The sequence below is a fragment of the Garra rufa genome, chromosome 5 (genome assembly GCF_049309525.1).
Source record: "Garra rufa chromosome 5, GarRuf1.0, whole genome shotgun sequence".
NCBI classification, from domain to species: Eukaryota; Metazoa; Chordata; class Actinopteri; order Cypriniformes; family Cyprinidae; genus Garra; species Garra rufa.
Window position 1 is genome coordinate 46487794 of NC_133365.1, and position 15953 is coordinate 46503746.

The 15953-nt window shown below is 31.7% G+C and overlaps 1 protein-coding gene across 1 annotated transcript in view; it reads left to right on the forward strand.

Annotated features, from left to right (window-relative positions):
- Positions 1-74: 74 nt before the first annotated feature.
- txnrd2.2 (thioredoxin reductase 2, tandem duplicate 2) overlaps positions 75-15953 on the forward strand; it is a 30327-nt gene continuing 14448 nt past the window's right edge. The window contains exons 1-11 of the mRNA XM_073840626.1: positions 75-182; positions 451-519; positions 665-721; positions 823-967; positions 2201-2275; positions 3049-3127; positions 3228-3290; positions 4482-4552; positions 7906-7925; positions 10108-10199; positions 11059-11233. Coding sequence (XP_073696727.1) covers positions 101-182; positions 451-519; positions 665-721; positions 823-967; positions 2201-2275; positions 3049-3127; positions 3228-3290; positions 4482-4552; positions 7906-7925; positions 10108-10199; positions 11059-11233 — 928 coding nt within the window. The 5' untranslated portion in view covers positions 75-100. The remainder of the gene's footprint in view (positions 183-450; positions 520-664; positions 722-822; positions 968-2200; positions 2276-3048; positions 3128-3227; positions 3291-4481; positions 4553-7905; positions 7926-10107; positions 10200-11058; positions 11234-15953) is intronic.

Consider the following 15953-nt stretch of genomic DNA (forward strand, 5'->3'; position numbering starts at 1 on the left):
ACAAAGCCATAGCGTAAAATGAAAATAATAATAAAACATTCACCCAGGCATTTTTTTAAGGCACCTATAACGGTTGACAGGGGTCTTGTCTGCTGACAGTATGGCTGCCTTCAGCAGAGGAAGGCAGGTTATAAAAGCTTTCTCCTGTTTTAGGACTTTGATATTTACAAGAAGTTTTACAGGTAACGCTTTTTGAATAATAAAACATATTGTCGTAAAGTTGTTTCGCCCATTGATTTTGCTTAAGGTGTCAATGTCCGTAATTTACCTTTAGTAAATGATCTTACCCTCAGCAAATTATCTTAGTTTGCTTGTACTATAATAGTTTGTTTGTATTAATATGTATTAACACACACAAACACACACATAATAATTTGCAATAATTGTTTCATATGAGAAACTAACTAGTAGTTAAAAGACAAGTTATTATCAATTTCATTCTGATTCCAGCAAGTAAATTTGATTATGATCTGGTGGTCATTGGGGGAGGCTCTGGAGGGTTGGCATGTTCAAAAGAAGGTAGGTGTCACTTAAACTAAATAGAGTTGGTTTTTCCTGTTATTTTACAGTTATTAGAAATGACATTTCATTTGCATCTCCTTAGTTGGTCTAATAAGGATGTAATTTGGTGTTTTTGATGCTTGACCATTTATTTTGCTTACAGCTGCCCAATTAGGACAGAGAGTTGCTGTCTTGGACTACGTCGAACCTTCACTCAAAGGTACATACCAACCCATTTATAGGTGTCTTCGTCTATCTTTTTGCTGGTAAGTGGTTATGTGTTTATTTTGAAAACAGCTAATCAGCTCATGCTTCCTTTAGGCACAAAATGGGGTCTTGGAGGCACCTGTGTGAATGTGGGCTGTATTCCAAAGAAGCTTATGCATCAGGCGGCACTGCTTGGCACTGCTATCAAAGATGCGAGGAAGTATGGCTGGCAAATCCCAGAATCCCCGTCACATGACTGGTGAGCTTCACAAATCTGTCTCAGAGATGCGTAACATGACTGTATGTAGATTTGACTGCTTTACAGCAAAATACAAGTATAACTTGATTCTGGTCAGAACATGTTGTTATATGACACTAAACCTAACGTTATGAGGTTTTGTTTCATATGCTGGTTTCACAAGCACATTATATGGCACAGCACCATCTTGTGGTCAAAACCCAGATGTCTGTCTGGTCAGATGCGAAATGCAGCAGTCTTTGCACTAGAGGGCACTCCAGGTCTGACAAAGAGGTTAGGGTTTTTACAGGTGTTTTTCAAATCCTGGCTTTAAATACAACTTTCAAATATTAAACTAATGGCTTTGAAGATTAATAATATAGCACTTTCTACACATATTGGATAGACGGCTTATTATTTGGAAGTTCACATATCCACTTATTAAGCTGTGTTCTACATTATATCACATAAGAGAAAATAATAGTGGAATTTATAAAAAATTACCCCGTTCAAAAGTTTACATACACTTATTCTTAATATTGTGTTGTTATCTGTATATTGTGTGTGTGTGTGTGTGTGTGTGTGTGTGTGTGTGTTTAGTGATAATTGTTCATGAGTTCCTTGTTTGTCCTGAACAGTTAAACTGCCCACTGTTCTTCAGAAAAATCCTTCAGGTCCAAGGAAATATTTGCTTTTTCAGCATTTTTGTGTATTTGAACTCTTTCCAACAATGACTGTATGATTTGAGATCCATCTTTTCACACTAAGGACAACTGAGGGACTAATATGCAACTATTACAGAAGGTTTAGATGCTCACTGATGCTACAGAAGGAAAAACGATGCATTAAGAGCCAGGGGTGATAACTTTTGAACAGAATGAAGATTTTTACATTTTTCTTATTTTGGCTAAATATCATTTATTTATTTTTTCATTCAGTACTGCCCTTCAGTAGATGCATATTTCCCAGAAGACAAAATAAGTTAAATTTACCCTGATCTTTAAATTCAAAAAGTTTCACCCCAGCTATATATATATATATATATATATAAACTCTACACCTTGAGATGTTTGTTGTTCAACCAAAATGCATTACTCTGAATTAAGCTCCTGCTAGTAATTTATGTGCATGTATGCCAACCTGTTTCAGTTCAGAATACCAAATCTCAAATGCATGTGAAGCATCTGTAGTGATTTGCATTGTTGTGGCCAGGTTAGTACAGTAGAACTGAAGATTTTGTGAAATATATTGCAGGTCAACAATGGCTGATGCCGTTCAGAACCATGTTAAATCTCTAAACTGGGGTCACAGAGTTCAACTACAAGACAAGTAAGTTTTATTATTAAAACAACATCGCCAATATGTACTTTTTCAGTATTGTTAATATATTTTATACAGAGAGCATTTGTCATTTAGGTTAACTTAATTGTTTATTCTTTTGAGGTGAATGATAACTATTTCTATGCAGATCCCAGCAAGTTTTTTAATGTTATCCATATAATGTGATCATGACTTTGGCTGTTGGAAAAAGTAAATTATGTAGGTAGACTAATGGGTCAGAATCTGGGATGTTGATCCACAGGTTGAAGGTTTTAAAAACACCGTATCACCATTGTACCCTTGACTATGACATTCAGAGCCAGTGTATCCCCTGTGTATATGTATAATTTTAGAAAAAAATATGGAGATGTTTTGTAGGAGTCTTTATTTCCCAGTAGATCTCATTAGCTGTCGATCTCTTTCAGCATTTCATCAGGTAATTATAGTTTCAGGCTATATGAACACAGAGAATGTGCCATCATGATAAATTGTCCTAAATATCAGCCGTCTTACTGTATGGCTGTGAGGCATACAGGTGTGGTGATGTCATTTCCCAGAATGCTCAAAATATATGTCTCCACATTAGAGCAGAAGTGTCAGGTTGGGTTTTAACATCAAAAGTGTTAATGATCAAATCTTGTTATTGCTGCTGAGTTTTCTTCCATCTCCATGACTTTGTAAAAATTCACTTTTGTGAAGGTTAACACAATGCCAGTAGACAACTTTGGTTCATGTGTTGGTATTTTGATGTGATATAATGGTGTCTCTGTCCGATGTAACAGGAAGGTGAAATATTTGAATATGAAGGGCAGTCTGGTGGATGAACACACTATCAGAGCTGTAAATGCCAAAGGGAAAGAGGTTTGATTTTAAGTTCAAAATCACTTCATTTTCTGAAATATGTTTAAACAACAACCTGATGTGCCATATTCTTGTTTACCCTGTGTCTTTGCTTTCACAGATGACAGTGACCGCCAAAAACATTCTGTTGGCGACTGGTGGACGGCCGAAGTACCCTACAAATGTAAGTGTGCGTGCCAGTGCGGGCGGGCATGTGTGGGTGTTGTCTTTCCACTATGTGACCTTGTTCTGCTGATAGGCGAGTAGCAGAGATAATTTCCTCTTGTCTGACTTGCCAAATATGATACAATTGATATTATTCTTTCTCAGACTTAAAAGCCTGCTCTTTGTCTTTGCTTCCATTAGATACTGTTAAATGTTACACAAATGCTAATTGATCAAGTGACCAGTAAATGGTGTAACAAACATATTTAATTTTCTGAGTTTGGGGTAAATGGGCTAAAAATTATACATTTAAATAAAAATGATGCTTCATCTTAAAACAATTAATGTTTTGCATTGTGACAATGTTTATAATAATAACCTAGGTCATTATCTAAAATAAAACGCTTTTAATATAATTACTTTAATACTTTAATTTAGTAACAATGCTTTAAATTGATCAAAAGTGATGATAAAGACATTTATAATGTAACAAAATATTTCTATTTCAGATAAATGCTGTTCTTCTGAACTTTCTATTCATCAGAGAAACCGACTCTGCTGTTTTCAACATAATAATAATAAATGTTTTTGAGCAGCAAATCAGAATATTAGAAAGATTTCTCAAGGATCATGCGATTGGAGTAATGATGCTAAAAATACAGCTTTGAAATCACAGGAATACATTACTTTTTAAAATATATTCAAATAGACAACAGTTATTTTAAATAATAAAAATATTTTAAAATTGTACTGTATTTGCTGTACTTTAGATCAAATAAATGCAGAAGAGACTCCTTTAAAAAAATCTTACTGTTCAAAACCTTTTGACTGGTAGTGTGTGTGTGTGTGTGTGTGTGTGTGTGTATATATATATATATATATATATATATATATACATAGTCAAAAGAATAGTCAAAATTATTATATTCATATTCATAATTTTTACATAGTTAAACTAATTAAAAATGTAGAGGAAATGTGTTGCATAAAGAGCACTTTGTCATAATAATTATATAATTTATTATATAAACTCGTAATAGTATTAATGGCTTTACATCAATTTTAATGTTTTTTTTACAGCTTTAAATATTGAATTATATATATATATATATATTTTTAAATACCAAATATTAAATCCACACTGCTTATGCTGAATATTTCATCTTTAATGTGCTTTGTTTGTGATTTCTCTTTGTGGTTTATCCTCCAGGTCCCAGGAGCCATAGAGTTTGGGATCACAAGTGATGATGTCTTCTGGCTCAAAGAGTCTCCCAAAAAAACGTAAGTGACTTTTATGACCGCAGAGACAATTTTCACCCAATTAACTTTGACTAAACGGAAGGCAACTCTTTGTTGTGTGTTCCAATGTCATCTCCTTGTCATGAGTGGTCAAGAAATCTGCTTCACCTGTTCCTTTCTCATACTTCTAAGTGTGCTTGTCACTTTTAGCCAGCTGCATTTGTTTGCAAGTTAATTATATTTATATTAAATATTCATTTCCAGTATGCACTAAACAAAATAAGGACTTTATTTAGAGATGAACTTCTGCTTAAACTCGCTTAGTATTTTCAGTTCCTTACCCTCAACTCAAGTCACGCTAGTTACTGTCATAGCCACATCCTCTCAGACAGGTGATGTTGTTTTGCTGTTGAGCTGTCAGCTGTACAGGTGCGATTTCAGACTATTGCCAGTAACAGTGCTCATCCTGTGGAAGTGGCAAGACCTTGTTGACTGACGGGCATGAACAAGACCATTGGCACGCATGCCCGAGAGGGCAAAGGAAAAGCTTTTACATTGACTTGTGCAGCCGTTTCCACCAAAACAGCAGAGAATCTGTCAGGACTGATGACATTCTGTATGCTTTAGATTCTGAAGACTACCAAATGATACATTCAATATAATACCAACCCTTGGGCTTATTACATAAACGTCACTGTTAAAAATTACTTGTTTTGAAGAAACCAGGTAACTATTTTGCCTGTGGTTCAGGTGTCCAATAAGCCTCGGGACCCACAGATGCTCATGAGGTAAAAAGTCTTCTGTCCCGTTATCTCTCTCTGCTCTGCTGAAATGAAAGGAGGCTCAGTCTGGGCAGGCGTTAGGGAAGGCACAGCATGAACTTGCTGATCTTATCAAGGTTGGGGTTATTATAGAAGTGCTGCCCAAGGTTGACTGAGTCTACAGTAACCACAGTTCCCACATACTCCACAGGATAAACTCTCTCCTGCTGTTCATGCATGAATATAGAAGCTAGTGGGATATCAGCTGAAGAGAACCTTATGCTAGGCCTAACAGTAAATGTCTGCGGTTATTTAAGGACATGATCAAATATAAGCTTTTTTTTTTTACTTATTTTGGGGCTTTTGGGAGTGAAATACATTTATGAGAGAGAAATGGTAGTGTGATTGGGAAACATGGCAGGGTTTTAAACTAGAGGGAGAAAACACAAAACACATTGTGATGTAACATGATATCTGGGTCATAATGTGATTACGATATGATTATGCAGTTGCTTTTGTTTAATGTCTAGTTATTTGAAATTGTGAGGTAAAAGTATGCATGTTTTCATTCATCTGCATTGGATTATGCATCATTATATTCTGAAACTCTGTCTAAACTTGGATTATGATGGAATAGAATAAATATTGTGTGTTTTTACAAAGAATTTATTTTAGTTTTATCTGTGAGGGGTCATATATAACTTTTTTTTTAACTAACACTGCCAGTCAAAAGTTTTTGAACAATAAGATTTTTAATGTTTTTTTAAAGAAGTATCTTCTGCTCACCAAGCCTGCATTTGTTTGATCTAAAATACGGCAAAAGCAGTAATATTGTGAAATAGTTTTACTATTTAAAATAACTGCTTTCTATTTAAATTTATTTTAAAATGTAATTTATTCCTGTGGTTAAAGCAAAATTTTCAGCTTAAATTGATCCTTAAAAAATCATTCTAATATGCTGATTTGCTGTTTAAGAAACATTTATTATTATTATCAATATTTAAAACAGATCTAAAGATCATTATTTATTTGAAATAAAAAGCTTTTGTAACTTTATGCACTATACTATTCAAAAGCTTGAAGTCAGTATAATTATTTTTTTTAGTTTTGGGGAGGGGGGAAATATAGAAATTAATACTTTTTTTTGCAAGGATGCTTTTAAAAAAGTGAAGATAAAGACATTTATAGTGTTACAAAAAAAATTCTATTTCAGATAAATGCTGTTCTTTTGAACAGTTTCTGTTCATCAAAGAAACCTGAATAAATTCTACTAGGCTGTTTTCAACATAATAATGATAAATGTTTTTTTTTTTTTTTAGCAGCAAATCAGAATATTATAATGATTTCTGAATGATCATGTGACTGGAGTATTGATGCTAAGAATTCAGCTTTAAACTCACAGGAATGACAGAGAAAGAGACTTTATAACCGAATCTTACTGTTCAAAAACTTTTGACCGGTAGTGTATATTAAAAATGTTTTAATATTATTAATATTTAATTATACACTATTGGTCAAAGGCTTTCAATAATTGTTTTTTAATTGTATTTGATACAGAAAAAAATACAGAAGAACAGTCATATTGTGAAATATTATTACAATTTGAAACAACCTTTTTTCTATTTTAATATATATTCAAATGTAGTTTAAGTAATGTTAAAGCTGAATTTTAGAAGCCATTACTCCAGTTTTCTAATTACTCATTATTTTAAACTACTATTTTTTACAAAATCACTAAAAAAATGTATTTACATAAAAAAAAAAAAAATAAAAAAAAACTTTTTCTAAACGTTTGACCAGTAGTGTATATAACCCAATGAAATGTTATGGAGATGTCTGTGAAAATGCAAATTGCTCAAAATTTAAAAAAGTTTTCTTTTGCATGCTTAACAGAGTTAATTTTATTAAATAATTTGGCTAATTTCAGTATACTAGTCTGTAGCACACAAATGACAGCAAATTCCTCTGAATTCCTCTGAGATGTTAATAGTCAACAGATTACATGTGAAGGCAGAAGACATTCTACCTACCTACCTACCTGCAATGCATTTAGGTCTCATGTATCCTACATTACTCATTCTGCATTAAAAGGAATGTCCCTTCATACTAATCCAGACAGAAGGTTTTTAGTCTATGTCATTCCTAATCCTGATTCCTGTTGCACTGTGGCAGGTAGGAGCTCAGGGATGTGTTTTGTTAATAAAACTGCAGAAAATAGGTCTGAGATTGTGCTCCTAATCCCTCCATAAGCCGCCCCACAAAAGAGCAGTAAGTGCAGATGTGCATTAGCAGTGTTGTACACCAAATGCGTGTGATGCTGCATTGGTGTAAGTGGGTATCACTCAACAGTACCATGTAGTGACATCCACAAGGATTAGACCTTGTCTTAACAATAGACTTCACCATGACCGTGAATCTCAGGGTGGATTAAAGCTGATGTTATACGTCGACCACACACAGTCATCCTTATTGTGTTTTTCTCTTTCTTTGCTTTGGTGTTAGTAAAGTACTGTGCATTTTTTAGCTTAGATTGTTTAGTATCATTTTATAGAATGTTTCATGTATCCAGTGACTGATTTATTGCCTTGGATTTGATCTGTGGTCTTATTAATTGCTGTTTTCTGTGTGTTTCAGGTTGGTTGTTGGTGCCAGTTGTATCCTTTAAAGCTGACGCTTACTGTACAAGGGGAGTGTCGACTTACTCAGATGACTTTTTTTAGAAACACTATAATAAATCATTGAGTGCAATACATGTTCAAGCAAATGCTGATATAAAATATATGGGCCATTCTACAGAACTGGTACAAAGTCAGAGTTGGAATCATCTTGGAAAAAATGTCCGATGCAGATTGTATAATATCCAAGGTACACATTTCTAGTAATTGCACAGTTACTTCTCATATTGTATTTTCATAAAGTTTTGGATTATTTGTCCTTTCCCCAAATTTGTCACTATCGAAACACAATAATATATAATTTAATTATAAAGGTTATATTGACCTGTTAAGCTTTTGCTTACGTCCACATTGTAATTATATATTTTTGCTATTTTATTTTTTTGTAAATCGATTACAGTTAGTTTGAACAATATTTCAAGTGTAATTGATGAGATTTGTTAAGTTTTAAATCCAACTTTCTTTGTGAAAGGCAAACGTTGATCATACTGATTTCAAAATGAAGGATTCACTAGTTTGAAAATACATTGAACCAAAAACTATCATAACATCTTATCTGATAATTTAGTATACTTGAGTTTTGACAAAATTTCCCATGTTTTGGTAGTGACTGCACATTTTTAATAGTGACAACAATTCTTTGGTAGTGACCACATCACATTAAAGACTTTTACCTCACATACTAAAACATGACTAAAACATATTAAACACATTTACGTCAAAATGATGGGGCCTATCTACTCACCATGTAGCTATGAGAGAGGGGAACACAAATATTTCCTGATCATAAATGTAGGGGTGCAGTTAAAATCAAACTTAGCCAATGGACTAAAACACAATGTTTCGGTAGTGACATGAAAATGCGGGACACATTTTTCATTTTGTTTCAGAATTTACAAAGAAAATATAAAACAAATATTTAATTTTAAATTTGACTTTGTAAAAGAATCAAAAAGATACTTTTAAAAATAACAATGGAAAAAAAAAATACAAAACTTTTTTTAATATAATTTTCATAAGTTTTTAGAGATTTAGGGCTTAGGGTTTGGGACAGCCATCTCCCAACTGAAAGTACCCAATAAATGGTGATTTTATATATTAAACTTAATAATATTTTAAATATTATTGTGGGTTTTAATGAATAACAGAATGATTTTATTAAACTCATAAGGTTTGAATACTTGATTTTTAAATATGTTTTTTGGTTGTGGGACAGCAGTTTGAACTAGTTCTGTAGAATTGCACATATATAAAAATGCTTAAAAACACACACAAGTTGTTCACATGTCCTTACATATTGTCAAGTTATTAAAGGAGTAGTTCACTTTCAGAACATAAATTTACAGATAATGTACTCACCCCCTTGTCATCCAAGATGTCCATGTCTTTCTTTCTTCAGTCGGAAGGAAATTATGTTTTTTGAGTAAAACATTTCAGGATTTCTCTCCATGTAATGGACTTCTATGGTGCCCCCGAGTTTGAACTTCCAAAATGCAGCTTCAAAGGGCTGACAGCCTCACAGCCGAGGAAAGAAGGGTCTTATCGTGCAAAACGATGGGTTATTTTCTAAAGGAAAATTACAATTTATATACATTTTAACCTCAAATGCTCATCTTGTCTAGCTCGTCAAGATGAGCGTTTGAGATTAAAAATAAATAGAAAATAACCAATCGTTTCGCTAGATAAGACCCCTCTTCCTCGGCTGGGATCATTTAGAGCCCTTTGAAGCTGCATTTAAACTTCATTTCGGAAGTTCAAACTCGGGGACACCATAGAAGTGCGTTATATAGAGAGATATCCTGAAATGTTTTCCTCAAAAAACACCATTTCTTTACGACTGAAAAAAGACAGACATGAACATCTTCGATGACAACGGGGTGAGTACATTATCTGTATATTTTTGTTCTGAAAGTGAACTACTCCTTTAAGCATAATTAGTTTATGATTGTGCATGCAAACATACTCAATGACAGATTATGACTAATCCACTGTGGTTTTATGCCACATAATATTCTATTATTATTTTGTTAACCGCCTAAACAGCCATTTATCGCTATTCCTCTTTTTGATCAAAGTCAGTTTATATATATATTTTTTTTTTTTTTTGCAGGAAATAGTGTAAAGAAAAGAAGAACTGTTTTCCTTTACTGTGTGTGTAAAGATGTAGCATTGGAATGTGCCGGCTTTCTTGCAGGCATTGGGCTGGACACCACTGTGATGGTGCGCAGTATCGCCCTCAGGGGGTTTGATCAGGTACTACATCTCTGTTTTGGTGCCTTGACATCAGGTCCCGATGTATTTAGAAAAAAAATTCTCTCTTCTTTTTTTAATAATAAAAAAAATGGTTTAATTAGTTTTTTGAGTTGTGAAATATACGTGTAAGAAAAGTTATAATTGGTCTCGATAGCATTGCTTTTGGTTTGGGCATTCTTTAATGTGACTCACCCTGGTAGAACCGCCAGGCTGTATGGCAAAAACAGGATGAGAGACCTGGCCAGACTTGTTTTATGACCCTGTTTTTTCAGCATTCATCTTTAATTAATGGTTATAGTGTTCTGACAGGAGATTTGTCATGTTGTTATTAAGCATTACACCCGCAGTATGGTCTGACAGACGTAACAACAAAGAGCAAATTGCTCAGTTGAAGTCAAATCTGTGTTTAAGAAAACAAATGAGGAAAAGCTCTTAAATGTATTCTGAAAGCACCATTTTATTTGTACAGTTACTCTTTGTACTCTTGTGAATAAAATCTCTTCTCCTTACTTCAATTAAAATGTAATACATATTATTATATATTTGGAGAAATATCTGTTATTACTAGGGCTTATAGGATTCTTATTTGAAGTATTTTCTTTTGTATTTGTAGTTATGTAAGTTACTAATAAGTCAGTGGTGTGATTTTTATTGTGAGATATTTAATAGAGTATTATTTGTTATTGTTTCCTTTATTGATTTGAAGGAGAATGACTTAGAGAATGTGCTTTGTGTGTTCAGCACAGAGATTCAAGTCTCTGACTGAGATATAAAATATTTATTTCTAAAACTATTCAGTTTGCATGACTCTGAAGAATAGAGATGGTTAATGTTAAATGTTTTCCTCCTTGTCTCTTAGCAAATGTCTGGTTTAGTCACAGACTACATGGAGGCCTATGGCACCAAGTTCTCCTGGAAGTGTACACCAAAAAGTGTAGAAAAGCTCCCGTCTGGACTTCTTCAGGTCACATGGATGGATCTAAACACTAAACAGCAACATCAAGACACCTTCAACTCAGTACTTTGGGCTGTAGGTGAGGACTTAATGCATGCCTAATACACATGCAACATGATTTCATTTATTAGGCACTTTTCTTTTAGACCAGTTCCACGGAATGACAATTTAATTTAATTTTATTATTTAATTTAATTTAACTTAATTTTATTTCATTTTATTTCATTTAATTTTTTGTTATTTTATGTTATGTTATTTTATTTTATTGTATTTTGTGTTATTTTATTCATTTTATTTTTTATATTATTTTTTTATTTCATGTTATTTTATTTTATGTTATGTTTTTTATTTTGTTATATGATTGTTATTTTGTTGTTTTTTTATTTTATTTTATTGTTATTTTATGTTATTTTACGTTATTTTATGATGTTATGTTATTTAAATGTATTTAATATTTATGTTATGTTATTTTTGTTTGTTGTTATTTTGTTATTTTATGTTATGTTGTTTTATTTTTTTATTTTGTTGTTTTTTATTTTGTTTTGGTATTTATTTATTTTGTTGTTTTATTTTTTGTTATTTTATTTTATGTTATGTTTTTTATTTTGTTATTTTATGTTTTTATTTTATGTTATTTATTTATTACATTTTTTTGTTTTATTTTATTTATTTTGTTATTTTATATTACATTTTTTTGTAATTTCATTTTATGTTATCTTTTTTATTTTATGTTGTTTCATTTTATTTTGTTTTGTTATTTATTTATGTATTTTTATAATTTTTTATGTTAGTTTTTGTTACTTTATTAATTTATTGTTATTTTTTGTTATGGTAGTTTTTTTATATGTATATTTTATTTTATGTTATGTTTTTTAATTTGTTATTTATTTATAATTTTTTTATTTATTTTGTTATTTTATGTTATTTAATTTTTTGTAATTTCGTTATTTTATGTTATTTTGTTGTTTTATTTAATGTTGTTTTTTAATTTTGATATTTTATTTTATTTTGTTATTTTATGTTTTTGTTTATTATGTAATTGTTTTATTTTATGTTATGTTATGTTTTACTTTTTTCAACGGTGTATGTTACTGTGGCATAACTGTGGCTTAGATAGTAAAATACCTCTTTCAGTTATAAATCATTTTCTAAGAAGCCACGTAATAAGCAGAATGCGGTCAACCAGTCGCTTTATTAAAGTAAATCCCCTAAAAATAAAAAACTTCCATTTCATTGATCAGACTCAGGGTTTATTTAGTGATTAATGACTGTCTCACTGTACATTATCTCTTACTGCTCTAACAGAGATTAATGCTGCAGAAAAACATGTTGTACAGCTGAGTCATCCACTCTGATCATTTATGCTTTCATTTCAAAAGCATAAATCCTCATAATACATATATCTGTTTGTGCTTATATTGTCTTACACCACAGTGCTGCTTTATCAGCAAAAACTAGACTATCATCCTGAAAACAGGGTAATAAAGAGAGAGGGATGGAATCATCTAGGGAAGTGTTAATCACTGAACTGAGGCCTGCTCTTCAGGACCAGGATGCACCAGGGGCCCTGGGGTCGCCCCATTCCCTGCTTTGTTCTCTCACTCTGGGTTTTCCTGCCAGAGTTTTCTGTCTCTCTGTACGGAAACCCACCCAGAGCTTCCACGGTTTTCCCCTTTTCTCATCCCTCAGCATCTCTGTCCACAGATGCCATCCTCTTCTCTGTGTATCTGTCTTTCACTCATCTGATTTCTGTCATTCCGGTTACAGGGACAATGAGAGGAATATAGGAATATCCGGCTGGCTGGTGCTGGTTTGTATATTGATGGTGTGAGAAGAGGGTGTGGAGCAGTGCTGTTTTGAGTGTGTACAGTGAGGATGAGTCTTCAGCTTCCTGTCTGGATGTGTGTGTGTGAAATGGAGAGAGGGATTTAGTGATCTGTAGTGACTCCTGCTGCAATCTATGGCAGCCCTGGCTTTGGATGTTTGATGAGTTGAGTGGTTTTCTCAGGCATTTTTGTTCTGAGATTTCGGTCCAGACTTGTTTGCGGTCGAGGGATTATATTGCTCTCAGGTTTGCAGTCCTGCCGGTGCATTTTGATGTTAACTACAGATATGTGTATGTAGTCAAGGTATGAACTTGAGTGCATTAAAACCTAGTGTGTACAATATAGTGGTCAATTGATATCTAAAAAACAAGAGTGACGCATTGCCGATATATTGCATATATATATATATATATATATATATATATATATATATATATATATATATATATATATATATATATATATATATATACATATACATATACATATATATATACATATACATATACATATATATATATATATATATATATATATATATATATATATATATACATATACATATACATATACATATACATATACATATATATATATATATATATATATATATATACTGTAAGATTGTTTTAATGTGTTTTAAATTAGTTTCTTTCTAATGCTCATCAAGGCTGCGTTTGTTTTATCAAAAAGAGAAAAAAAATTAAATATTGTGTAATATTATTACAATGAAAAATAACGTTCTTCTATTTTAATATACATTAAAATCTAATTTATTTCTGTGATCAAAGCTGCATTTTTAGCATCTTTACTCCAGTATTCAGTGTCACATGATCCTTCAGAAATCATTGCTGATTTATTATCAGTGTTGGAAACCGTTGTGCTGCTTAATATTTTTTTGAAACCTGTGACACTTTTTTCAGGATTCTTTGATGAATAAAACGTAAAAAAAATTCTAATAATTTTTGCGAGCTGTGAAATTAATACAAGGCCAAATAACTATGTCTGTGTTACATTTATTAATTGCAATATTGTACAAATATGAATATGTTGTCTTAGTGAAAAGAGCTGTCAGAGACTGATATCCTTTATCACCCCCCTGAGAGGATGCTGTGTTTCCCTGCTGTGGCCTCTCTGTTTCTCCGTCCTGCTCTCTTTCTCGCAGTGAAAGCATAAAATTTGGCATTTTTTATCTCCCTCATGGCAACTCATAGAGCAGCCCCATGCCTCCTCTTGTCTTTTACCCCCAGCGGAGCTCTTACACCCTTCCGCTCCTCCATCCTTCCTCTGAGCTGCACCCTTCTGCAGGTGGCTGTGTTAAACGCCAGGAAAGAGAACATTTCCTCCACACTGTAGGTTTACCGCTTTTATGAGGATTGAAGAAGGGAAGTAATATACTTAGTGTAAATAGGCTTTCCGATTGCTTTACAATTGTGTGCATTTGATGCATTTTGATTTATTTGCATTTTATTTTTATGCTATAAAAAAACAATGATTATTAAAGTAAAACCATGGTAATTTAAAAATGTAATAGGTAGCTACTGCAGTAATTGCAGTAACAGGCTGTTTTACACTATTATTCTTAAAAAACTAGATATAAAGGTGATGTCTGTAATTTTGGGATTTTAAAATTAGTGTTAGACTCTATATGTTGTCTTTGTCTATATTTTATATATTGGGCAATATATTACCATTTTGAAATAATCTGCAAATAACCGTACACGTTTTACGTATTACCATTTGATAGTTCCAGATTATGTAATTTCTGCAATATCATCATTGGACCGTTATTTAATTATTTTTCCTTTTTTTAACTGATTTTCATATTTTTAGAACAAAGTTGAAATTACGTGAATAAAGTCAAAATATTTTGAGTATAAAGTTAAAATTATGAGAATAAAGTCTAAATATTGTAGGAAGAAAGTTGAAATTACAAGAATAAAGTGGAAATATTTTGAGAATAAAGTTGAAATATTTTGAGAATAAAGCTGAAATATTGAGAAAAAAGTAGAAATATTTTGAGAATAAAGTTAAAATTGTGAGAATAAAGTCGAAATATTTTGAGCCAAAATTTGAAATATTTTGAAAATTAAGTCAAAATATTTTGAAAATAAAATTGAAATTACAAGAATAAAGTCAAAATATTTTGAGAATAAAGTCAAAATATTTTGAGAATAAAGTTAAAATTACAAGAATAAATTTTAAAGATTTTGAGAATAAATTAAAAATATTTTGAGAATAAAGTCGCAATATTTTGAGAATAAAAATCAAAATTATGAGAATAAAGTCAAAATAATTTGAGAATAAAGTTAAAATGACAAAAATAAAGTCTAAATATTTTAGGACTAAATTAAAAATATTTAGAGAATAAAGTCAAAATATTTTGAGAATACAGTTAAAATTACAAAAATAAAGTTGAAATATGAGAATAAATTTGAAATATTTTGAGAATAAATTCTAAATATTTTGAGAGAAAAGTCGAAATTATGGGAATAAAGTCGAAATATTTTGAGAATAAAGTTAAAAATACAAATATAAAATTTAAATATTTTGAGAATTACTAGAATGTGTCATATACTCGCAGTGACAGTAGGCTTGGAAATAATATTTCAAGTCTTAAAATACAATTGAAAGTTACTTAATAGTTTTTATTTTGTATTCCATATTAATTTATTCCAGTTTTACATTAGTAATGATAACTTTGGACTATGTGTTTTGGAGGAAACTATGATCATTCATGTTGTAATATTAATTCTCTGTTATGTCTAGGGCTCTAGGCTAAGCCATTCTTTCAGTTTAATTCATTTCAGGGCATCAGTTTTACACACATTGTATTTGCCAGGAGCTGTTCTTCCGCTACTGTGCAGTAAAACTTAATTAAAATCACTTTGGAGAATTACAGATCTCACAACGATTTCATATGTGACTGGAATGGAGAGGGCTTAATCCTCTTATTGTTTCTTCCATTTTTCT